The sequence below is a fragment of the Lepidochelys kempii genome, chromosome 1 (genome assembly GCF_965140285.1).
Source record: "Lepidochelys kempii isolate rLepKem1 chromosome 1, rLepKem1.hap1, whole genome shotgun sequence".
Classification (NCBI taxonomy): domain Eukaryota; kingdom Metazoa; phylum Chordata; order Testudines; family Cheloniidae; genus Lepidochelys; species Lepidochelys kempii.
Window position 1 is genome coordinate 152,140,464 of NC_136380.1, and position 14,252 is coordinate 152,154,715.

Below are 14,252 nucleotides of genomic sequence, written 5' to 3' on the forward strand. Positions count from 1 at the left end.
GCTCCCCGCTCCTCCCCCTTCCCTACTGGAAAGCACTAAGTTCCACCAAACAGCTGTTTGGCGGCAGGAAGTGCCTGGAGGTAGGCAGAGGAGCGGGGATGCAGCACGCTGGAGGGAAGGGGGGTGCGGCGGGTGAGGGGAGCTTGGTGGCCAAAGGAAATAACTCGGGGTGAGGGGCACGGGGAGCTAGGCGGGCCACAGCAAATAACTCTGCGGGCTGCGTGTTTGAGACCCCTGGTCTATGGCCACAATTCCTTCAAGTAGCTTAAATCTTTAAATATTCAAAAAAGAACTAAAAATGCCCAGAGCCAGCAAATTTAGACATGGAAATTCTGTCTCTAGAGCAGAACATGCTAACAGATTTTACATTCTAACAACCTATTTCTCCCTCAGACTAGTCCAGCCTCTTTTTAGGGTCTGCATCCAAATTGGGTCATGAACAACTGATTACATTAACTGATGAGATGCTTCTAGTGGGACTCTGTGATCCTTTACTGGGATTAAACTCAAAACAGTCCATGCTACTTATTGACTTTTTGTACCTCCCCCTATGGTTGCCATGGTGGTGAGGGCTAGAGGAATGGCTCTAGATGGCACTGAAGTTCTGAATACTCAGAGTGCCCAAATATGGTTTGGATACATACCCCGCTAAGTATGGGACTGAGATCATAACTCATCTAACATAGACTATTGAGTAGGTGTCATGTTATTGACTTTTAGCCATTACCAGCATGGGTTGGGCCTGTCCAGAAATACAGCAGTGAAGACCTCCATAGCCTATGAACAAATACCAGAGAATTTTAGCTCTTGCTCCACAGCTGAGTGAAATGAACCGCTGGTTTCATTATATTGATTCTCTGTCTGGTTTTCACAATAAGTGACACTGTCTCTAAGTACGTAGAAGTGCAACTAAGCCAGGATCTTGCTTCTCCACATATTTTACACACACACAGGCCTCATTCCGCTCTCTCTTACACCAGTTTTACATCAGTGTAACTCCATCGACTTCCTGTTTACACTGGTTTAAATGGGATGAGGCATATGTAGAATTATAGCAGGGAGCAGTTATTTTTAGTTCAGATTTTTTTCTGACATATTGTAGCTCTTTTAAATGATAATATGTTTGTTTCCATTTTCCTTAGCAAGCAGGAAATGGTTCTGGAATCACGATAACTTATTTTCAGTGCTGCTCATTTTATAGTATTTTGAGAGTATTTCACCTGCTTAATCACGTCTGTAATACAGGGCTTTTCACATCCATCCAGAAAACATTGCTGTTCTGTGTCCTGCTGGGTCCTGATGCAACAAAGACCAATCTAAAAACATTTTTTAAAAAAACGCTTCCATTTATACACTTATAAATGTTATACAAAGACACAAAAAAGCTTGTAGATCTCAGACGGGCACCAAGCATGTCAAATATATAAATACAGATTGGAACATTTCTGTCCTTCTTGATCAAATGGACCTCAGTTTGGTGAGGGGGAAAAAGGTGTAAACAGATTTGCAGATAACGTCCGATAACTAGCAGGCGTGAAACTATTAATATTCTTCCTATTGAATGTGTTGACGTGAAGCTTTCTAATGACAAATGAACAGATACACAGGGATGGCACCAAAACCAGTTGCATAAAGAGAGAGGTAATAAAGACTTCATTTTTTGTCTTTACTGTTTCTTAGGTTTGCAGAGTTCTTATTTACAGAAGAATTTAAGGCTGGTTCCCGGGCATTAGAAAACATATATAGTCTGTACGAAGGCTTCTCGGGGACTGTGTGTTTCCTGATTGACTTGCTGCAGCCCAACCAAGCCGAGTTCCCTCTCTTCAGTGTCTTTGTCTAGAGAAGGATGTTCTCCAGTGCCACATTGGAACAGCCATGTACAGGGCACCTGCTGTTTCACTTATCTGTAAAGGGAGGCTATTTACAAAATAAGCCACATTCAGTGATACCACTAACGCTAGCCTTAATTCTGCTGGGGGGTCAGGAAGAAGTCTAACTATATTGGGGTTTGGGGAGGGAAGTATGTGGTTTAAAAAAAATAAGTTTAAAAATAAAAGGGGAGAATGAAGTGGTTTTTCACAATTGAAGGGATAGAAATTCAGCTATACTAAGGGAAGTAACGTCTTCTGATTATTCAAATGAGAATGAAAGAGGCATTAACAATCTTTAACGTGATGGTTATGCAGAAAAACAAAATGGAAATCTGAACAGTAGGGACATGCAAGGGAAATAAAATGATTAATCCAATGGGTTTAAAAAGAGACCCATAAAATAGGACATTACACAGCTATGCTCTTGTAGGTGAATCAGACAGGTCACTAGAGTGAAAAGGCAAAATCTGGGATTTCTTAATAAAGATTTCCTAGTACTAATACCACCTTTCCTAGAAGTACCTATATGTTGGAATCCTTTCATTGTCATGTGCATATAATAGCAGTTGTACAGCTACGTTCTGTCTTTAATTGCACATGTACCACATTACTGTTGTAATCAGTGGGGTTTCATATATGTAAATGACAGCTGAATCTGACCATGCATTTCAAAACGGTGTGTGGTAATCCCTATACCACCTTGCGGTGGTAGTAGTACTCCATCTTTTTATCAATATCGTCTCTTCCTTGAAGTAGATCAACGGAAGCCATGTAGAAGACTTGGATCACTAAATTCTGTAGCAAAGGTCTTAGATAGACAAGGTGGGTGAGGTAATGTTTTTTTATTGGACCAACTTCAAGTCAGACCTGAAGAAGAGCTCTGTGTAAGCTCAAAAGCGTGTCTCTCTCACCAACAGAAGTTGGTCCAATAAAAGATATTACCTCAACCACGTCATCGCTCTAATATCCTGGGGCCAACATGGCTACAACAAAACTGCAGATCAGCAGGGTATAGAAGTCAAGTGCTAGTCTCACAGTATCAGATACTAGGTAATATTGCTTATTGCCAATCATAGAAGAAACTGCCTTTAGTTCATTATTTGAACTGTAGCATATATATATATATATATGGAGATTGAAAAGTGACTGACAAAATAATTTCCTGATGAAATGAGGTGATACACTTTAGAGATACAAATTGTATGCAGACCTTTGATGGAACCCTGAGTACTGGGCTTAGGAGAAGGCTGATAAAAAGTTTAAAACTAAAACCACTTATTTCTCTGGTTCACCAAGTAATGTTGCTAATGTACCACGCAAGGTATTGTACATGCCCAAGTGATTTGTGGCTGTTGAGATCAATGGTCAGTCCAGTAACACCGCACTAGCATAGATAAGTAGGGAGATTTGAAACCTAAACAAAATGCAGATGTAGATTTGTTAAAATACTGTAGCAGCAAATTCCTGTATTTACAATATATCAGACTAATATATTTCTTTATACTGGAATACAGTAATATGATTGAATTTAAGGGGAGAGTGGGCAGGCAGATAGGTCAAAAATTACACCCAGTGGCTTCACGTGAACAAGCTGACACATGCATAACCCTATCCCAGTACTCTGCTGGTCTGCCATTCCCCTTGTGTTTTTCGCTGGAAAAGATTCAGCTTTTCTTAGGGCCTGATCCTTTAAGGATTCCCATTGACTTCTTTGGCTTTGGATCAGGCTATAGAATGGAGTCAGACCCTGCAGCCCTTATATATGTTGTTAATCCTTACTCACTGCCACAAGCCCTTTCACATGAATTGATTTAATGGGATGACTTGGATGAGTAAGGGCTGAAGAATCAGACCCCTGCTGTATGGTGGTTTGGTACAGTGTTACGTAGTTATTTCACCCCAGAAGTAGCTGCATTTTGAGTAATACATTTCAGTGGTGGATAAAGCAATCTATTTTTTTTTATCAGTTTGTCAAGCGCATTGGGATCCTTGGAGGAAAGGGAATGTCAAGGCACAGCAATGTCAAAACACGAAGTGTATCATTAGTTGCTTCATTCTTATGTGCAGAGGCAATATATCTCACATGTATGTGCACCTATCGTGCTGAAACCTGAAGTCAGTTGGAGAATAAGGATAAGTAATATGAGTGGGATTGGTCCCTGGGTGTTCAGATGTGTGCCCAAGATTAGAGGTCACCCCAGCATCCCAGATCTGTTGCTGGTCAATCGCCCATCTGAGAAGTTGGGATCTTTTCCTAGGTTGCACCCTGTGTTTTGGATGGCTAACAGATTTTTCAGAATTTGGACCTTTTTAAACGTGTTTAGGACAGGTGACATTTTTGACCTGTCAGTTTTATCCTTGTAACCTGATATTTAGGTTACCTACCAAATTCATGGTCCATTTTGGTCAATGTCATGGTCATAGGATTTTAAAAATCCTAAATTTCATGATTTCAGCCATTTAAATCTGAAATTCCACTGTGTTGTAATTGTAGGGTCCTGACCCCAAAAGGAGTTTTGGGGGGATCATAAGGTTATTTTAGAGGGTTGCTGTGCTGCTGCCCTTACTTCTGCTCCGCTGCTGGTGGCGGCACTGCCTTCGGGGCTGGGCAGCTGGAGAGCCTCAGTGGCTGCTGGCCGGGAGCCCAGCTCTGAATGCAGAGCCACCACCAGCAGCAGCGCAGAAGTGAGGATGGCATGGCATGGTACTGCCCCCCTTACTGCTGCGCGGCTGCCTGCAGAGCTGGGCCCTCAATCAGCAGCCAGCACTCTCCAGCCGCCCAGCTCTGAAGGACACACAGAAGTAAGGGTGGCAATACCACGGCCCCACTAAAATAAACTTGCAACCCTTCCCCCCCCCCATTGACTCCCTTTTGGTCAGTACCCCCAGTTTGAGAAACGCTGGTCTCCCCTTCCCCAACCCCTCTCCCCAAAGGAAATCTGTATAATACAGGGTAAAAGCACACAAAAGACCAGATTTCATTGCAGGAGACCAGATTTCATGTTCCGTGATGCGTTTTTCATGACCTTGAATTTGGTAGGGCCCTACTGATGATATTTAATTCTAAACTTATATTGTACATAGTATTCATGCAGTTAAAATGTAAAAGTAACAATATCCATGTTGCAGTATTTAGAAAGCTGCTCTAATTACTTTTTATTCTATTGTGAAAAACAATCTTGGAAATATTTGTTTCTTAAATTAAAACAGAGAACTGGATTCTGCCATCTGGGCTCAGGGCTGTTTTAATCCTGCAGTTATTACCTGCAACCTTATTTACAGATGCAGACTGAAAAAGCAGTGTTTTTGGTATATACAACCTAAGAAGCACAATGCACCCAATTCAGTCAAAAGCAAAAGACCTAGAACTTAAAATCTATTTATACAGCAGCACAGTAATCATCACATTTTACTTTTTTCTTCATTATCTCTGGCACCACAAAACCTAATTATAACCAACTAGCTATGTCTCAGTAGTTTTCACTGCAGATGGAGTTCTGTGTCAAAACCCCAAACAAATCTAGAATATGGGAATAAATGCAAAAATTCAGATCCTAAACAAAAAGTATGTTGATATTGTTACATACAAGACTCTAAGTTTTCAAATAGGAACACAGTGACAGTTTCAAATATTTGGAAAAAAGTAAAAATATTCTATAAAGGCAATGGATTAGATAACTCTTATTATGCTATTCTATTATGTTTAATTTCCAATAGGTATAGTTTTATTGATCTTTTAAACTTGTTCCTTATAAATGGCAGGAATAGGAAGTGTTAAGTATTCATCATCTGTTCTCTGATGACTTTCTGTCTCTATCCTTTTGCAGAGTTCCTTCTTTCTTATTTACATTCAGTAAGGAATCTCTTGTAATTTACCATATATTCTAAAAGCAACCGAAAACAAATTTATAGTCTTTTCTTGTAACCCTTGCTAGTGAAGGTAATCTTTAGCCATCTGGGATTAATTGTGAGAGTAGCAATTACTTGTGTAAGGGTTGCACTGTGTTTAATATCCATTCTGCTATAAGAAAACAGATTTAACCACTCTCTGTTTTCAAAAGCCTCAGGCTCAACCTGTTCTCTTGAAGTCCAAAGGAGTTTTGCTGTTGACTTCAGTATGAGCAGGGTGAGAACTCTCGTTTATTGCAACATTTATAAAGTACGAATAAAAAATATATTGCAGTCTCTTGGACCTTAATTGTTTATCATTTTAATCCTGCAATACCTTTTAAGAAAACCGCTTTATGCTGCCTTAACAGTGAAGTCCTCATGCTGCTGCTTCAAAAAAAAAATACTGGAAAACAATTCAATTTTGTTCTTAATAAAATGCCTGTGGTGCAGTTGCATTAATTTAGACTTGACTCTGCCTCAAGGATTGAAAAAACTCAGCACATATTTTCAATGTTTCTTTAGTAGAAAATCAATTCATGAATTGATAGTAATAATGTACAGTTAGATATGTAGGGTGGAATTTCAAAACTGTATAAAGGAGTTAGACGCCTCGTTTCCTCTGGGAGTTGGGTACCTAACTCACTTAGGCACTTCTGAAAATGCCAGCCATAATGTAAATCTGGATTTTCAGCTCTTTCTTCTTCTTAACTCACATCCACTTGTAAATTCCCCTCATACTTACCCTGTTGCAAACTTTATTGTAGCTTTTAAAAGGTAGGCAAGTAAACAACTTGTCTGCAGATGTCAGTGCTTCTGTGAATGAGATACAATAAAGTTATAAGCTTTTCTATGTTGCATCCTTACTGCCTTCAGAGACTGATTGTGTTACCCCCCAGGCTGAGACAAAAGGTCTAGCAGAAGTTACCTTTTCCGGCTCCAGAACCAGGATCTCACAATTTGAAACTTCATAATCCTGTACAGATTCTGCCATCCTGCTGTGATAATAGTATATGTTAGGAGAACCTCACCCACTTACCAAAAGTAGAACACGAAATGGCAGAATATCTTTTACACATTAAAGTAAAATCTCTTCATGTGTTTGGTTGCTGAAGTATAAGCCATAGGAATTTAAGAGGTATAAAAGTGTTTCTGGTTATGCTTTTTTAAAGCAAAGGGATTACGCTTTGCCATACGTTGTGTGTATTGTTGCTTATTTATGGTGTGTGTGTGTGTGTATCCTGTTGTGTAAAGTGGTAAAATAGATATCAGCCTACGGCGCTACATACTAGTTATGATTGTTGGCAAATCATCTGCAAATCGTTACTGTTGAATAATTTATTTTATTTGGTGATAGAACTAGATCTGAAATATTGAGGTTTAGTGGTTTTTAGGATTCATAGAGCCAGGTACAATGTGTAATTTTCAGCAACAGAAATGTGAGTTCTAACAGATACTTACTGTTTTTTTTCTAGCACTCAAGCTTTCAGCATCAGGAATATACTTATTTTATGCCATTGTTTTAAATCTCAGCTTTGTCTACGTGGTTTTTTTTCTTTTCTTTTTCCCCCTCCACCCATGTTATGAATCACTTCAGAAGGCTGGATTAGCAGCCCAACTCCTTTGTTTTTGAAAACAAAGCACACTTCTGTAGGACTGTCTATTTTAATGTGAAAGGAGGTTGTCCACATATTAGTATTACGTTACTTTCTCACTCCCTGCTGGCCTCTGCTCATTGGCTCTGCCACTTCCCTGATGCTAAATATAATCATTGGACTGTATATTGATTGTCACTGACTTTTCAAATCCGTGAATATAACAAAAAATGAATTTGTAGATAATATTTCCAGTTCTACCGTAACTCATTTCTACTAAGAGAGTCACAAGAAGGTGGGTAAAATGAACTAATGTTCTGAAATATACACCTAAATTATCCTTGGAAATATGAACAAAGACACTGGTTACCCTTAAAGACTTTTCAGTTACCTTTGTAAATAAGTAATGTCACTTTTGTATTACTGATACTAAATATATAGAAATGCCATGGATAACATGAGAACATTGATTATTTTTAAAGGTCACATTGTTAAGTTTTAAGTGTGACCACTGTAGGTGTGTGCAAAATATAGAGTTGCAGGTGCAAATGGGATAATTCTTCAGGCAAAGACCCATTTGCACATGTAGATACAGGGTTTGCAAACAACATTGCATGTTTCATGCATGTAGTTATCTGTTTTGACCCATGCGTGCATCACTGAGAGTACATCTTAGTTGCCCATTTTTTAAAATTAGATCAGAAATGTTTATGGACAAAACATCTCTCTGAGATCTATAGAGCAGATCTCAACTCTGATGGTCAACTCCACCTACCTGTCCTGAACATCTGTTGACATATCAATGGGTGTTCTCTGATATTGTGATCTTCGTATAGGAGGAGATGAGAATTGCTATACAGATTTAAGAGAGGAATCTTGCTGTCAAGAACCACATGGATGAACAACCATTGGCTAACACCACTGGTTTACATTGCTGTGAGAAGAAATTTGAGTTTGTATTTAAATGTTCTGGATTGAGTAGTAAGTAGCATTAAGGCTAAACTGAAAAGAAATGAGCAAATGTCCAAAAAAACACATTACGAGAGAACAACCTACTGCAAAGCCATAAGCCAGAAAAACTCAGGGCCCACAAAACAATACTGCATTTTTGGGATGTGAATAGGCATTTTCCAAGAAAATAGCACAGAGTTTGCTTCATTGCACAAATATTGTACAGTATGTGCTGTACTTAACAGATTTCTGCTGCCTTGAATCAATGCCAATTATAGCAAAGTCATCATAGGCATACTCACTGAAAAAATTCTGTCCATATAGGAATTGTCTGTAATTGTATCTACTGCTGTCCATTCATATAGATTAATTTAATACATGGAATTGTGAAGAAATGCTCAATATGTGTGAGCATTCCAAAAAAAGGGTTGAAGTACACAAACTTTTGGAACTAATAAAATTCCTGCCTAATTTATATCCAATGGTTATAGTCATTACTGGTTCTTTGTAACATTGCCAGTCATGATCTGAGAAATCAATACATCAATAAGAGACGGATTTGTCATAAGGGATGAAAGGCTCTAGTCTCTTACTAACAAATATATAGAGCCCACTGATGTTTTTCATGTGATGATTCAAAGAGAAAGCTAAGGCAATTAGGTTCAAATACAGCAATACAAATAATATGGCAGAAAACTACTTTTAATTAAAACATATTTTGCATAGCAATGTGTTGATAGTTGTATAAAAGATATTTTATTATACAATGATATTCCTAAACTATGTTGCATAACATGTACCAAAAAACATTTTATACAGAAATCCTGGGGTCAATTGTATACTATATATAGGGAGATGGGAAATCTTAAATATTTCTTTTTCATATCAGGCAAGAGTACTATATGAACTAAAATTAAGTTGTGCTGTAGTCTTCATTACCATTTAAATATGTCTGCTAGAGGGAGGGAAAGGTTTGCACTAACAATGGGCCTGATTCTTCTACAGTGTTCAACTTTGTGTAGCCATTTAGGGCCTCATCCAACTCACTGAAATCAATGATAAAACTCCTGTTGACGTCAGTGGTGCAGGATAAGGTCATTACATCTATGTGAAGTAGGTGTGACACTACCATTCTGGGCCCCAAGCCTGCAAACCCTTACGCATGCATTTTAAGTTTATTCACATGAGTTGAACATTGACATCAAGACTCACCGAAGTCAAGAACATTCACGTAAGAACAATTAAGCACATGCATATTTGCATGATCAAGGCCCAGTTTGATAGCATTTTACACCTGCTTGGCCCAATTTATCTAAAAACATATGTACGTGAGTACCAGCAAGTGTACCAGGTAAAGTAGATTGCATTGCTAACACAGATATTATTTCATATTGAGTGATCGTTTGCTATATTCCATACACTGTATTCCATACGCTGATCATTTGCTATATTCCAGCATATGATACACGGTATTCATTTCTTGTATAATAAGTGCTGTATCCTAGCTTTATTTTTTGTCTGTGACACCCGCACACAGCCATAGTGTGGTGTAGTTCCTTTAGAACTCAGATTGATTTTACCCTTGTAGACGTGCACCTTATTGGTTTAAAACGCCCGGATGTTATAATGTTGGAAACACTGTGATCTTTCAAGATGTGTTTATTGTATTAGTTTTGCATTATAATTGATACATACACTAATAGAAGCTAGAGTTATAGCATTTTAAAGCAGTGTTAATAATATTGGCTTAGCAGTGATAGAGAAAAACTGTGTATACCCACATTGTTAATATAAAAGCTACGATTATCTTTTGCCTTACAATAAAAGCCTCATCTTAAATGTTATGGATATTTGTATTAATTGATTATTCTTGAGAACACTTGCTTTAGGTACCACTTTTCCCTCCGAATCAGTACTGACTCAACGTCCCAGTACTATTCTTCGTGGCACTGTCCTGCTGGAGGAGAGGTCTTTTGGGTGAGAAGTAAAACTAAGGTCTGGACCACCTGTGATCATTAAAGATCCCATGGCAGTTTTCATAATAGTAGAGATATGTTACCCTTGGTGTGTTAGTCAGTTTCCAATTCAGGCAAGTATCTTCAGCCTACCTAAATTTCACACACACACACACACACACATCCTCCCTTCCCCATTTGAAGGGCCCAATCTCCAGAGCACCTTCAGTTCGCCTCTGAAGAACATTTAGATGGCACAGTAGTAAAATACACCTGAGCCCTCTCTTCACTATATATCTCTTCCATCTGTGCTACCACCTATGGAGTAATAGATTATGGAGCTGTGGTGAATTGTGGGCTCACGATTTGCCATTGCAGATGCAGATCTAGAAAGGTCCCAAACAAAAGGCAGCTAGCACTTTTTTCACCTAATACTTGCTGCAGATCTGGAGCTGATACATAATAATGTTATGAATACTGCTATATAATAATTTTAAGAACACTCAGGTTTCAGAGCAACAGCCGTGTTAGTCTGTATTCGCAAAAAGAAAAGGAGCTCACGAAAGCTCATGCTCAAATAAATTGGTTAGTCTCTAAGGTGCCACAAGTACTCCTTTTCTTTTTAAGAACACTGTGACCGGTCAGGAAATGTAAGTTATTGGACATTGGGGTTACTGGAATGTTTATTATACACTAAATAAGGTTCAAGTTCAGTGGCTCTGTACAGGCAGGTGAGACAACAGCTTTTCCTATAAGAGCACCCAAGCACCCACTTGAAAGAGTGGTATCCTTCGAGAGTGTAAACTGAAGTGACACCACTGTTTTGTGGCAGGAGATGAGAGATCAAAGGGTGTTAAATAATGAAAAAGTGTCTTGATCCCTGTGAAGGGTGATGAGTCTTTGGGGCTGTCCGGAGCATGTGAGCTGTGAGAGAGAGGCTCTGTGGAAGAGTCTATAGGGAGCTAGTCCTTCCAAGATCCCCGTATAGAGGACAGTTAAACACCTGGTAAGCTAGACATGTGTAGTGTGTTTTACTGCTTTTAAGATATGTTTTCTCTGAAGTGCTTGGGTTCTAAATAAATGAAACTTTGCTTTAAGAAGGTTGTTTTGTCACTGATTTCTATCATCATCACCCTGGAGAGGAAAGAATTGCAGGGTTTGGACATAAGTCAGACCTGCTGAGGTAAATCACGGTTGCAGCCCAGGGCCTGAGAGTACAACAATCACATGATGCCACCCTGAAAGATTGGTGATGCCTCGAGGTCTGAGAGCTATAGGGGGTGAGCGTGGACAGACCAAGAAGAGTCAGAGGTGCAGTTTGCCCAGTAACTGAGACAATTCCAATTGCTCTTGCCGTTTGTTAGCTAATATTCTTTAAAGCTGCCATATTGATAAGGAGGTGTCCACATTGCCTTTATAAACTTCAAACTTCATTCATCTGTTAGAAAGTGTGTGCCACCATCCACTAGCAGTTGGTGTCGCTGCCACGTAGGAGGCCAACTAAGAATTAATGGTCTTAACTTTTAAAGCAGCATTTCACTTTGGGCATTTGAAATACCTGAATTACTAGATGGGTTCATTAAACTGTTACGTTATTAGGTTGGCAGCGAGCACAATGAAAGCTACAAAACACCCTTTTTCCTTCTCAGCGTGAACTTTGTTAATGATTGTCTATGCTAGCATAGACAAAACTTTATAATTGCTATGGACTAATTTAAATGACATCAGCTCCCTTGATGGTGGAGACATCTGTGGAGTCTTCTCAGGATGAGGGGTTTTTTAACCATATGAAAGCAAACAAAGTGTCAGGCCTACTGGGGCTTTTGCAAAGGAGGGTTGTGGTGAGACATATAGCTAATAATCTATGAAAGGTGGCATTTGGTTTGAGAAAATGGATGAGGTCTTTTCTGAAGCAGTTTGCCCATCCCTGCTGAGAACATGATCAGTGATGACCGCTATTATGTTAATTTCCAGTAGTGCTCCAGTCAGGATCAGAGACCCATTATGCAAGGTGCTGTACAAACACATCAGACATAGTCCCTACAGTTGGAAAAATAGTCATTTGAGGAGGCATAGGCTCTGACACTGGGAAGCTACACTTCTCTACCCATCTGCTGGTGTTTCTTGTTCTGAAAACTCAGAACTGTAATCCACCATCTTAGGGTTTGGCAGCAAGGTCCTGAGCCTAGTCCACCCTACAGCTTTCACCATTTCTACCACTAGTATTGCTGAACTATAAATTATTGGTCTGTTTATTTTTCCAAAAGGAGATGATGCCTAGATTGCAGCCCACAAAGGCGTCAAAAGCAGGACAAAAGGTCAGAAATCTACTCCCAGTCCATCTTAATCTTTTTCTAAAATAGATTTCCTCAGCAACTGGTCTCCAGGTTCCCAAGTACTCATAAACCATAGCTAAGATTTCTGCAGTGTTTTTTTGAAGCCCTATGGACACGCCGTAAGGGATTCAGAAATTCAGTGCTTAATTTGTAATGAAAGAGGTGCCAGGGCTCAAACAATTTTTTGACATAACTGATGCAGCAAACGAGGTACCAGGGCTATGAACTGCCAAGCCTAGAGATGCCAGGGCTCAGCCCTGCCACAAATTAAGCACTGCAGGAACTTGTATGCACATGGCAAGCTAGTGAAAAGTGGCTGAATGGGGAGATCAGTGTTACATTATGAGAGAGGTTAAACTAGGGAAACCTTGTTTAAAACTTTCAAAAGTGGCTACAGCTTTCAAGTGTCAATTTAGAATACCTTGAGCCTGATTTTTCAGAAGAGCAGAGTGCCCACACCACCTACTGAATTCAAGTGTCTCAAATTGGGCACCTGAAAATTGTCATACAAAATCAGAGGCTGCTTTTGTTCTTGCACTTAGGCTATCAAACTGATTTCCTGGTGTTTGCTAGCAGTTCAGCCCAGGTCAGCATAAAGGAACCTGCCACCTCTGATTTATCTCACCCAGGCAATCCTTGCAGGTTGACTCTTGGAACTGGCTCCAATCCCCTTCCCTCTGAAGGCCAGTGAGGACTGAAGTGGGTGGTCAAAGCTAACACATTTCCCCCAGGGTAATGCGCTACCATTATGTTAAGTTCACAGAGAGACACCAGCTGAAGCCTGTCCTTGTCCCTGCCTACTTACACTCTGACAAACCACATGGGAAATGGTGCAGTGGGAAATGCAGAATGAGGATCAGCTATGAACTTCAGAAACTCTCACCCAGTTAGGGTTCCCAACCTCCAGGATTGTCCTGGAGTCTCTAGGGGCTTGTCTACACTAGGCGCAAGATCTGCGGGCAGCAATCGATCCAGCGGGGGTCGTAGTATAGATGTGATAAATCAACCGCTGAGCGCTCTCCTCTCGACTCTGGTACTCCACCAGAACGAGAACTGCAAGCGGAGTTGACAGGAGAGCGCCAGCTGTCGACCTACCGCAGTAAAGACACCACGGTAAGTAGATCTAAGTACGTCGACTTCAGTTACGCTATTCACGTAGCTGAAGTTGCGTATCTTAGATTGACCCCCTGCAGTAGTGTAAACAAGCCCTAGAAATTAAAGACTGATCTTTCATTAAAGATTGTCGTGATGAAACCTCCAAGAAAAGTCCAACCAAAATTGACAACCCTATCACCCAATGATCTTTAACCAACTCTATCAGGGCATTGGTGCTGGAACTAGCGGTGTGGGGGATGCTGCTGCACCCCCTGGCTTGAAGTGGTTTCCATCATATACAGCAGCAGTTCTCAAACTGTGGGTCAGGACCCCAAAGTGGGTCACAACCCCATTTTACTGGGGTTGCCAGGGCTGGCATTAGATTTGCTAGGGCCCCGGGCCCTAAGCCTGAGTCCCAGGGCCAGGGGACAAAGCTCAAGGGTTCAGCCCTGAGTGGCGGGGCTCAGGCTACAGGCCCCCTGCCTGGGGCTGAAACCCTTGGGCTTCGGCTTTGACCCCCGCTGCCTGGGGCAGGCGCAGGCTTCGGTCCCCCCTCCCGTT

General features: G+C 40.4%; 1 protein-coding gene across 1 annotated transcript in view; it reads left to right on the top strand.

Moving 5' to 3' along the window:
* LANCL3 (LanC like family member 3) overlaps window positions 1-10,149 on the top strand; it is a 48,700-nt gene extending 38,551 nt beyond the window's left edge. Inside the window, exon 5 of the mRNA XM_073358123.2 lies at window positions 1,681-10,149. Coding sequence (XP_073214224.2) covers window positions 1,681-1,840 — 160 coding nt within the window. The 3' untranslated portion in view covers window positions 1,841-10,149. The remainder of the gene's footprint in view (window positions 1-1,680) is intronic.
* The last annotated feature ends 4,103 nt before the right edge of the window (window positions 10,150-14,252 follow it).